Source organism: Papio anubis, chromosome X (assembly GCF_008728515.1).
Source record: "Papio anubis isolate 15944 chromosome X, Panubis1.0, whole genome shotgun sequence".
Taxonomy (NCBI): Eukaryota; Metazoa; Chordata; class Mammalia; order Primates; family Cercopithecidae; genus Papio; species Papio anubis.
The window spans coordinates 23,954,289-23,966,341 of NC_044996.1; the positions used below are offsets into that span (position 1 = coordinate 23,954,289).

The window sequence follows — 12,053 nt, forward strand, 5'->3', positions numbered from 1 at the left end:
TAAAGCCATTTTGCAATGGATATAAATCCTTCAAGAAACTATTTTCAGGCCAGGCACAGTGACTCACACCTGTAATCCCAGGACTTTGGAGGCTGAGGCGGACGGATCACCTGAGGTCAGGCGTTCGAGACCAGCCTGGTCAGCATAGTGAAACCCGGTCTCTACTGAAAATACAAAAAGATTAGCCAGGTATGTGGCGGGCGCCTGTAATCCCAGCTACTCAGGAGGCTGAAGCAGGAGAATCACTTGAACCCGGGAGGTGGAGGTTGCAGTGAGCCAAGATCACGCCACTGCACTCCATCCTGGGCAACAGAAAAAAAAACTATTTTCAGCCTGCACTATTGTGAAAAAATAATGGGTTCCCTTTTGCTAATTTGGGTATGAGTAGGGTATCTGATGGATATAGTAAATGTTTTTAAAAATTAATAATATAAACAATGAGATACCACTGCCCACCTATCAGAAGGGCCAAAATCCAAACTGATGACAGCACCAAAAGCTGGAGAAGATGTGGAGCAACAATAGCTCTCATTCATTGCTGCTGGGAATGCAAAATGGTACAGCCACTTCACAAGACAGTTTGGCAGTTTCTTACAAAACTAAACATACTCTTATCGTACCATCTAGCAATTGTGCTCCTTGGTATTATATTTACCTAAATGAGTTGAAAATGTCTATACAAAAACCTACACACAAATATTTATAGCAGTTTGATTCATAATTGTCAAAACTTGGAAGCAACTAAGATGTCCTTCAGTGGGTGAATGAATAAACTGGTACATCCAGACAGCGGAATATTATTCAGTACTAAAAAGAAATGACCTATCAAGCCATGAAAAGACATGGAGGAACCTTATATGCATATAAGTAAGTTTAAAAAGCCAGTCTGAAAAGTATGATTCCAACTATACGACATTCTGGAAAATGCAAAAACATGGAGACAGTAAAAAGCCTCAGTGGTTGCCAGAGGTTAGGGGAGAGGAAGGAATGAATAAGAGGAACATAGAGGATTTTTAGGGCAGTGAAACCATTCTATATGATTCTATAATGATAGATACATATTATACATTTGTCAAAATGTATAATGCCTTATCCTCATGGTAACATCGACTCTTCCTCTGTCTCAGCTCAAGTGTCATTTCTGCTATGAAGCCTTTGGCAAATCCTCTAGGTAAGGCTGTTCCTCCTCTGTGCTCCCACACAGCATTTTGTTTATCTCTTACATAGTATTTAGGTCCTACTGTAATTATTTACTTACAAATCTGTTCTTCCTCTATAATATGAGCTTGAAAACAGACACTATGTCTTAGTCATTTTATAGTCCCAGAATCTAGACATAATAGATACATAATAAATGTTGAACAACTTAATGAATGGATAAAGATGAAGAACTATTAATTCCACAAATATCTGAGTGCCTACAATGAGCCGGGCTCTGTTCCAGTACAAAAAAAGTAGCCAGAACTTTACACCTGTAAGATGATTAGAACCCTGGGAGCAGGCTTCTATTTTAAGCCTTTTTTTTTTAGCTTTTTACCTGTAGAAACTTCCAAATGAGCCACTTGCTTGTTTATTCATGTTTAAGAAAGAACCACCTGCCCAACGTTTAGCAGTGGCATTATGCCCATGAATGGCAGTGGGAAAACACAATGCACTCATTCTCATCTCATAAAAGTGCACTTTAAGAGTCCAGTCTCAATTTCATAGACATCTTCTTTTTATTACTCTCTGGAGAATGTAATTTCAAGAGTTGGCAAAGGAGAAAATAGTAAATGAAGACAAAGACAAAGTGATTCTGCCAATAAATACTTTAATGAGAACCGAGGTCTGTAACACATATAGCAATAACCACCCTGGCCTATGCCTTCTGCTCTAGCCCAAGTCTGGGGCTAACCAATTACATTTAACCACATTTGGAAAGCAGGCCGTTTTCAATGTCACCCATCAGTATCCATCTTCATAGAAGATACCAATCTGGGGCCAGAGTCTCAATGTTAACACTTTCTCTCGGGGAAAAGTTAACATGGTAACACAAACATAGAAATAACTTTGAATCACCCCACTGTTCTTCCATCAGGAGGCTCTTAGGAGACCAACGGCTTGGTAAACACTTACGACATTGTCAAAATACATCAGAACATGGGAAAAGGGCAAAGGAGTAGAAAGGCTGGCAGGGCTGGGCTCACATATAATTCAGTTCTTAGATTTGAAGCCTCTTTAGCTGCTCGTATGTAATAAAAAACTGGAGTAAGTCAAGGAAGATCACCAGGTTGATACTGAAAGCCAAAGCTAGTTCTAAAATTAGCATTGCATTCTCTTAAATTAGTCTATGCTATTCTAAGCTTCATTTGCTTTAAAATCTTTTTTAAAACACTACCTGTCAAATCAAGCATGTGTTGCGTGCCTACCATGTGCCCATTTAGATCACTAGCATCGAACAACATAAACAGAGTAAAACTCTTAATATATTTGCAGTCTTCAGGGGAAAACAGGACAAACACACACACACACACACACACACACACACACAGTAACCAAGAACATCAATGATAACATATAAGATCAGAGTGATTCCAAGAGGGAACGAGATACCCTCTCTCTGTCTACAGACCCCACAAGGGCAGGGAATTACTTTCCAACGCTGTGGTGCTTGCCATTATACACACAACACCACACACAGTATCCAATACATGGCTCTGCACTTAGGAGGCACTCTAAACACAACTGAAGGAGACAGATTCACCCATGAAGAAAGAAGCCTACTTGGCTGTGGATTCCGTCACCCCATGAATGTCTTCTGTCCTGTTTTTATTTCCCAGCTATTTTGGTCCTACAGTTAGGGGTAGGAAATCTGAACCACCTCAGCATGGACTTTCCTGTAGGCTTCTTCCATCAGGGTTTCTAAAAACTTCATAGCCCCTTCCAGATTAGCTGTGTTTGTTGTCATTTTGTTTTAAAGAGTAAAGTTTGACATATCTTTTCCATCCCCTTTAGTTTGTATTAGCCTCCAATTGAAAGCTGTTTCTCTACTTAATTCCATTCTCAAGGGTCACCAATGGGATGCTTGAGTTTCTCACTAGCCTAAAAGGCTTTAATAATCAAATTTTCCTTCCCATAGCCTAGAATTATCTGGGAGCTTGAAGCACTTGCTTTCATCCTCTCAAAGGATACAATGATGTTCCAGGGTCCAAGCCGAAGCCAGTTTGGCCAAAATCCTTTATAGAGTGCAAAAAAGCCCTCATGTTTCCACATCTGCAGGAAAGATATAACCAAAAACAGAGTGAATTCACCTTTCTCTACATTTGACATCACCTTCCACTCCCACCTCAGAGCAACTTATGGCTCCATGAATAGTCTTTTCTCTGAAGGTCCATTTTAAATTCATCTGTAGTCTAAATCCATCCACCCACTTAATCAATAAATATTTACCTACCATACATATGCAAAGCACCATTCTTGATGTTGGGAATATACTAATAAACAAGACAGAAGAAGTGTCTATGGTAGCCAGCCTCCAAGATGGCCCCCAATGAACCCTACCTCCAGTTATTTGTACCCTTGTGTAGCCTCCACCTCATAGTATTTGGTCTGTGTCACCAACAGAATACAGTAGTAGTGAACATATGTCACTTCTATTGCTAGGTTATAAAATATATATTATATATAATAAAGCATCTGTCTTATTCTCTCTTGGATTCATTCACTCTAGAGGAAACCATCTGCTATATGATGAAGAGAGGACTACATGGTGAGGAACTGAGGGCTCCAGCCAACAGCTGCACAAGTGATCATTGAAGCAGCTATCCCAGCCTGTCAAGCCTTTAGATGGCAGCAACCCTAGTTGACATATGAACTACAACCTCAGGAGACAGCCTAAGCTAGAATCAGCTAAGCTGTGTTGCAATCCCTGGCCCATAGAAACTGCAAAATAACAAATGTTTAAGGCAGTGAGTTTTGGAGTAATGTGTTACACAGCAATAGGTAACCTACACAGCAGTCTCTACCCTCATGGAGTGTATATTCTAGTGGGGCTGACAAATACACAAATTGATATATATTATATCCAAAAATAAATGCTACAAAGAAAACTAAAGCAGGGTAAGAAAATAGAAAGTTGGGCAAGTTATTATTCTTCTCTGAGTCTGTTTCATCATTATAAATTCTATATAATGCCATGGCCTACCTCATGTGAATGCTTTGAGGATTACATGAAGAAAAATGTGAAGTGTTTTGAGTTTTGGTTTCCTACTTTATACAACAGGGATCTTATATACATGGTTATGAGAATTAAATGATAAATTATGCATAAACATTATAAACTGGTGGCATGTGCTGAATTTAGCCAGCAGAAATGGTTCATATATAATGGACAAATATCTATTAAGTAACTACAGTGTGTTAGGCATTGTGTTAGACATTGAAAAATGTTATTTTGCCTTTCCAATAGTAAAGTGAAACCCACCACAATTCTAAAAAAACGAAATATTTGTATAAGACAATAATATGAGAAGCCAGAGTTGTAAATATCCTTTATCCCATCCTGTTCATTAAGTATACTAGAGATAATTACCCTTACTAACCACTTTTGGGAACAAACAGTAAAATAATAAGCACAATATTTATGAAGATATAGTGGTAATATGTTTCCCCCAGTGGATCTTCAGCAAATAGTAAAGGTCTAAGACCAAAACTGATGTTGGAAAATTGTGAAAATCACCCCAAATAAAGCCTAGATGTGAATAACCTAGAACTAGACTGTTAAATGACAAGAGACCTCTGAGAGACCATCCAATCTCATAATCTCTTACCTGGACTACCACAATAGACTTTTAATTGGTCTAAAATCTCTACCTAGAAGCTAGAACAATCTTTTAAAATTATAAATCAGAGCATATCACTTCCTGCTTAAAGCTCTCAAATGGCTTCCTGGTGGATTTCATTCTAATTACAAATTCTCTGCAAAGACCTGTAGGATCCTACATGATTTAGCTGCTGCCTTTCTCTCCAGTTTCATTTCCTACTAGTTTCTCCCTTTATTCACCACACATTCAGCCACACTAGCTTTCTTTCTAACCCTTGAACATGTCCAGCTTATTTCCAACTCAGACCTTTAGTAACCTGTTCCCTCTTTATGAAATGCTTTTCTCCCAGCTCTCATGGCCAATTCATCATCATTCAGATCTCAGCTCAAATGTCACCTCCTCAGAGGTTTTTCTTGACCATCCTTGCTGAAGTAGTTCCCCACTACTGAGTCACTACTGCAATATGCTGTTGTTTTCTGCATAGCATCTATTTCTATCTAAAATTATACTGTGCATTGTGTGTTTATTGTGTCTCCCTCAACTAGAATGTAATCTCCAAGAGATCAGAAACTAGCTTTGTTTGTTCACCATTGTGTCACCACCACCTAACACAGTGTCTGGCACAAGAAATTTTCCCGTAAGTATTTGTTGAAGAGGTGAACACAAAAACAGTAAGGGTCTCTAACACTCTTATGAGCCATCTGGATCTTTTTTTTTTTTTTTTTAATTAAGAAACATGGTCTTGCTCTGTCGCCTAGACTGGAGTGCAGTGGCAAGCCTACGTAGCTCACTGCAGCCTCAAACTCTGACTCAAGCAATCCTCCCGAATAACTAAGACTACAGGATGCAAGCCACAGCACCCAGCTTGAATCTTTATAAATTTCCAAAAACAGTGACCAATTTCTTCACAACATGAGAACTGGGAGGTACCTTTTGGCATAAGGCAGTTGTGTGAAAACAAAGAACTTCTATAGACAAGCATAGACAAAATAATAAAGTATGATGCTATTACACATAATGGCAAAATAGAACAAAGTCATTTAAAAAAATGACTGCTATTAAAAATTTTTAGTAGCACATAAGTAAATGACTGAGCAAATGTAAGTACTTAAAGGTTACTACCAACATAAAAACATGTTTCTGCAGATTCAAAACAGCATAGTGGTTGTAAGTAGAAACTTTGGAATGAAACAGATTGTGGATTAAGTCTCAGATCTGCCTCTTATTAGCTATGTAATCTTGTGTAAGTTATTATTTAGCTACTCTGAACCTAAGTTTCCTCCTTTATAAAATAGGAAAGATAATATTTACTCCACAGTGTTGCTGTGAGAGTTAAAGGATATACTCCATGTACAGTGCCTGGGACAGAATAAGTATTCAATAAATATTAGCTATTACTATATTATTGTATAGTAAATCTTTTAGCCAATCTTCTTGAAACAGTGCTCTTACACCTGTCTATCTATTATTACTTCCTGTGTTTATCTCCTTCTATGAGAATCCAAGTGTCATAAAGACAGGGACATTATGGTTTATTTACCAATACATCCTCAACAACCTAGAACAGTGCTTAGCACATAAGACAAACATTTCTTTCATTTTTTGGTGGCGGCGGGGGTGCTCTTCAAGCGTCAGCTTGATTTTTTTCTTTTTTATTACTTGAATGAATAATCAAACACACTCCTCAATGCACAGCAACTGGCTTTTGCAAACACCAATTCACCAAACCTTCTAAAAAATATTAAATCCAACAGACGCTTTGCAGTCCTTATCATATTAGATCTCTATTGTATGTGACATTAAGTAACCACTCATTCCTTCTTGAAACTCCTCCTTTGGCTCCCATGACACTACTCTCTAAGTTTCCTCATCTTTGGTGTCTTTCCTAGGTTCCTCATCTGCCAAGATCTTAAAAATTGGTATTCCGGGCAGGGCACGGTGGCTTACACCTGTAATCCCAACACTTTGGGAGGCCAAGGCAGGCGGATCATGAGGTTAGGAGCTCGAGACCAGCCTGACCAACATGGTGCAACCCTGTCTCTACTAAAAATACAAAAATAAGCCAGGTGTGGTGGCGGGTGCCTGTAATCCCAGCTCCTCAGGAGGCTGAGGCAGGAGAATTGCTTGAACCCAGGAGGCAGAGGTTGCAGTGAGACGAGATCGCACCACTGCACTCCAGTCTGGGCATAAATAAATAAATAAATAAATAAATAAATATTGGTATAAATAAATAAATAAATAAATAAATAAATAAATATTGGTATTCTGCAGTGTTCTTTCCTTGGCCCAGTGCTCTTCCCTCTACACCAGTGATTGTCAAATGCAGAAATACCAACGGGGGCTTTTGCCAAACTATACTTTCCAGGGTCTGAGAATTGCTGCCTCAGTCAATCATTATTACAGGAAAGAACTTTATAGTACTCCAGTATGCTGGGAAGGCAAAAAGGTTGTGAACTCTTCTACCTACTCTCCTTGGTCAACTCTCTCCACAGTTATATACCACCTGTGTGCTAATGACTCCATGGGCTTTTATCTATATCCACGAACCCTGTCTTGAGTCAGGGCTAGAATATCCAAATGTATCCACTGGATTTTCCTCATGCATATCAAACTGAGTATCCAAAACTATGATGTCTCCCCCAAGACCTGCTCCTCTTGTGATGCCTCTGTCAATGAATGTCACCACCTGGTCACCAACTCCAAAAACCCAGAATTTATCTTTGACACCTCCTTTCTCCCACACCTCTCCACATCTAGTCAACCAAATCCTGTTGACTCTATCAACTAATTCTTTCTTGACTCTGTCCCACCTTCTATATCTCCATTATCATGCTCAAGTTCAGGCCTTCACCCCTTCTTTCTCAGATTACAAGAGCCTTCTATTCAGCTTCCCTATCTGTAGGTCAGTGGTTCTCAAAGTGTGGTCTCCAGACTAGCAGCATCAGTATTGCATGGGAATTTGTTAAAAATGCAAATTTCCAGGTCCCACTCCATACTTACTAAATCAGAATCTGGAGATGGGTCCAAGTGAACGGCAGTTTAACAAGCCCTCCAGGTGATTCTGATGCATGTTAAACTTTTAAGAATCACTGCTCCAGGCTTATCCCCTTAGTAGTCTTCAACCTTGGGTGAACATTGCAGTCACCTGCTATAGTTTAAAATATTGACACCTGGACCTTACTCCGCAGGTTTTGAGTTAATTGGTCTAAGGTAGAGGAGGGAGCTGAGAAAGTTCCCCCAAGTGATTCCAATGTGTACCCAAGATGAGGAACCACTGTGGTAGATCTAGTCTCCACAAAGCCAAAGTGATCTATTTAATGCAAAGCTAATCTGATTAAAAACTTTCAACAGCTCCCTGACAAGTTAAAAAAAATGTCAAGCACCTCAATATAGCATTCAGTATCCTTTATAATCTAACCCTTGGCCACCAATATGAGGAAAGCACCATAATGGAGAGGTAAATGTCAGTTTGAGGTCAAATGATCCGAGTTTAAATTCCAGTTCTACTTAGTGGCTGTGAAACCTTAGGCAGCTTACTTAATTTTTCAGTGCTTCAGTGTCTACCTCGTGGGGTAATGGTGAGGATTCAATGAACGAATACACGTAAGTCTCATAAGGACAGTTCCTGACACACAAAAAAGCACTAAGTGGATGTGAGTTATTGTTATTCAAGATGCCACCATCTACAGGGAGCCTATCTCAATGCTTCCAAATTGAGAACTCTGAGTTTATCACTTATTAGGCTATACTGATTATCTGTTTGTATACCTATAGTACTTTTGTAATATCTGTAATTTCTCTCTAACTACTAAAATGGTGTCTAATATGTAATATTGTTAAACAAAACTGATAATAGGAGAGAAACCATATGGCAACATCATATTTTAGCCTCAATTTGTTTTCAGTAGCAATAATATCACCAGTAATTACGTAATACTTTTAGAATATTCAGTTCCCACAAACACAACAGCAGGAACTTTCAAAGCCAGAGTGAACAACAGCATAACCCTGAACTGAAATAAAGTACAGGCTTTTTTCCTTAAGTACTGAGTTATCTATTGCAGGGTCTCTGTGTTGTATGAAGTAGGCAAATGGGGGATATACTGTCTTTTCTATCACTAATTCTACATGATACTATTAATAAAAGTATCCTGTATTTTAAAGCATTCAAATGGGAATCATTATATTAAATACCACTGCAAATTGGCAGACTGCTAAGGAGACAGCTTTTCTACCTGGGAATAACTGAGAAGCTACTAAAAAATATGATTCTTTCATCTTCAAAATGGTATGTAGCAACTAATAATAAGAACTGAAGGAAGGTCTAAGACATCAAAGAAAACCAAATTGTAACCCAAATCCACAATGTACTTACCTTTAAAATACCATCAACGGTGCCCTTATAGAGATCCACATGTCCCACGATTGCCCTCTGGTTCATCATGCGAGTTCGCACCACATCAACCGGGTTGGAGGCCAGAGCCCCAGCCAAACCACATGTAAAGCTGGAACTGAAAGGAAAAGTTTAAGTAGATTGACCCCACTTCCACTCCCTGCCCACTTAAACAGAAATTAGGCTAAATGTAAACTGTACAATATAAGTCAGACCCATCAGATAAAACCTGGCACTTGGCCTTTCATTACAATCTAAAGAGACAGGAAATTTTTCTAAAGAGATATCATTCAAAGGCTTCAGTTTTCAATCTGAAACTCAGCCTCTTTTTAAAAGGAGAGTTTCTAAACCTAATAAGATTCCTAAGTAGAAAGCATCATGCACCACCTATTAGTTACATAAATTTTTCAAACCACAGCATCATATGCCAAATGCATCTGAGTAACAAAATTATCATAAAGGTTGCAAGACAAAGAAAACGTAAAGTGAGATTAGCAACAGTCTTTAGCCAAAAAACTGTGCTTTAGTTTCACAGACCTTATTTACCCCTTTTTTCCTGATTCCCATTGAGAAAAGTTTGCTTTCTCAAACAAAATTAACCAAAGCAAATAATAGATGTGCTTATTAGATATAGAGGCTGTGTATGGACAAATGTAAATCAGACAGACCTCTGATAGGCTGCTGTATTAGAAAATATTCCCAAGTACCCAAGCCCCCACAGCACCTGGGATTTCTGTGAAGTATAAAGTGTTCACAAGGCTTGAAGTTCTGATAATAGAAGAGACAAGGGTATTTAGGCCATACGTACCAGTTATCAAATTCCACCTGAGGATTTCAGTAAAAGAGACTTTTTGTACTCAAAATGCTGGAAATAAAATGAGCACATCCCATCCTACTTACACAAAGTGAGTTAAAATTGTATCACCCATCATTCCTGACAATATTAAGTGCTTCTTAGTAATATCATAGACTGGTAGCTCTACTCCCACAACGATGGCAGCACGCTGAGCAGTTGGAACCACACCCTACAAAACACAAGTGACATTAGGCACCAAGGAAATATAAAGGGAATGATGTCTTAGAGTGAACAAAATAGGTCAGGAGTTGAAAAGTAACAGAAAAATACAAGTCTGAAGTACACAGGTCACTCTTTCAAATCAATGACTAATAAGGGAACATTTACAAATTTCCAATTCACTTGCTATACTAAAAATAAAATAATTGATATGACACCCAAAGCACAAAAGACAAAAGAAAGAAAAAGATCAACTGGACTTCATCACAATTAAAAACTTTTGTGACTCAAAAGACACCACTAAGAAAGTGAAGAGCCAACACACACAGGGAAAAAAACATTTGCCACTCCTCATATATCTGATAAGGGACTGGTGTCAAGAATATATAAAGAACTCTTACAACAAAAAAGGCAAACGATCCAATTTTAAAACGGCCAAAAGACCTGAAGATATTTCCTTCAAAAAAGATACACAAATGGCCAATACGCAGATGAAAAGATGCTAAACATCATTAGTCACTAGGGAAATGCAAATCAAAACCACAAGGACATTCCACTTCATACCTACTAGGAGGACTATAATGATTTTTCTTTTAAGTAAAAGAAGGCTAGGTGCAGTGGCTTATGCCTGTAATCCCAGCACTTTGGGAGACTGAGGCAGGAGGATCACTTGAGCAGGAATTCTAGACAAACCTGGGCAATACAGTAAGACTCTATCTCTTAAAAAGATTTTAAAATTAGCCAGGCATGGTGGCATGTGCCTGTAGTCACAGCTACTTGAGATGCTGAGGTGGGAGGATCACCTGAGCCTGGGAGGCTGAGGCTGCAGTGAGCCATGATCGCACCACTGCATTCCAGCTTGGGCAACACAGCAAGATCCTGCCTCGAAAAAAAAAATTAATTAATAAATAAATAAGTAAAAGAGCAAGCGTTGGTGAGGAAGTGAAGAAATAGGAACCCTTACATGCTATGGGGCAGCCACTGTAGAAAACAATTTGGCATTTCCTCAAAAAGTTAAACACAGATTACCATATGAGCAAGCGATTTTACACCTAGGTATATACCCAAGAGAACTGAAAATATATGTTCATATAAAAATGTGTACAGAAATGTTCATAGCAGTATTTATAATAGCTAAAATGTGCAAAGAACCCAAATGCTCATTAATTGATGAAGGGACAAATACAATATGGCATATCCACACAATGGAATTAATATTCAGCCATAAAAAAGAATAAAGTACTGATACATGCTGCAACATGGATAAACCTTAAAATCAGTATGCTAAGTGGAAGAAGCCAGTCACAAAACTCTACATATTGCCTGATTCCATTTACATGAAATACCTAGAACAGGCAAATCTATAGAGACAGAAAGTAGAGTAGTGGTTCTCTGCAGCTAGGAGGGCTGGGAGAAATGAGAAGTGATGGGTAAACGGTAAGGGTTTCTTTTTGGTAATGAAAATGTTTTTGTTTTTTTTTTTCCTTCTTCTTTTTTTTTGAGACGGAGTCTTGCTCAGTCGCCCAGGCTGGAGTGCAGTGGCACGATCTCGGCTCACTGCAAGCTCCGCCTCCCAGGTTCACTTATTCTCTGCCTCAGCCTCCCGAAAGTAGCTGGGACTACAGGCCTACCCACTACTCGCCATTTTTTTTTTTTTTTTTGTATTTTTAGTAGAGACGGGTTTCACTTTGTTAGCCAGGATGGTCTTGATCTCCTGACCTCGTGATCCGCCCATCTCGGCCTCCCAATGAAAATGTTCTAAACTTAGACAGTGGTAATGGCTGCACAAATCTGTGAATACACTAAAAACAATTAAATCGCATACTTTATGTGAATTATCCCA

General features: G+C 38.7%; 1 protein-coding gene across 5 annotated transcripts in view; it reads right to left on the minus strand.

Annotated features, from left to right (window-relative positions):
* Positions 1-1,793: 1,793 nt before the first annotated feature.
* Positions 1,794-12,053, minus strand: part of SLC25A14 (solute carrier family 25 member 14) — a 35,231-nt gene continuing 24,971 nt past the window's right edge. For all 5 annotated transcript variants that reach the window (XM_031660778.1, XM_009198239.3, XM_003918268.4 and 2 more), the window contains 4 exons: positions 10,096-10,220; positions 9,178-9,313; positions 3,172-3,252; positions 1,794-2,242 (listed from right to left, as the gene is read on the minus strand). In XM_031660778.1, coding sequence (XP_031516638.1) covers positions 2,201-2,242; positions 3,172-3,252; positions 9,178-9,313; positions 10,096-10,220 — 384 coding nt within the window. In that variant the 3' untranslated portion in view covers positions 1,794-2,200. The remainder of the gene's footprint in view (positions 2,243-3,171; positions 3,253-9,177; positions 9,314-10,095; positions 10,221-12,053) is intronic.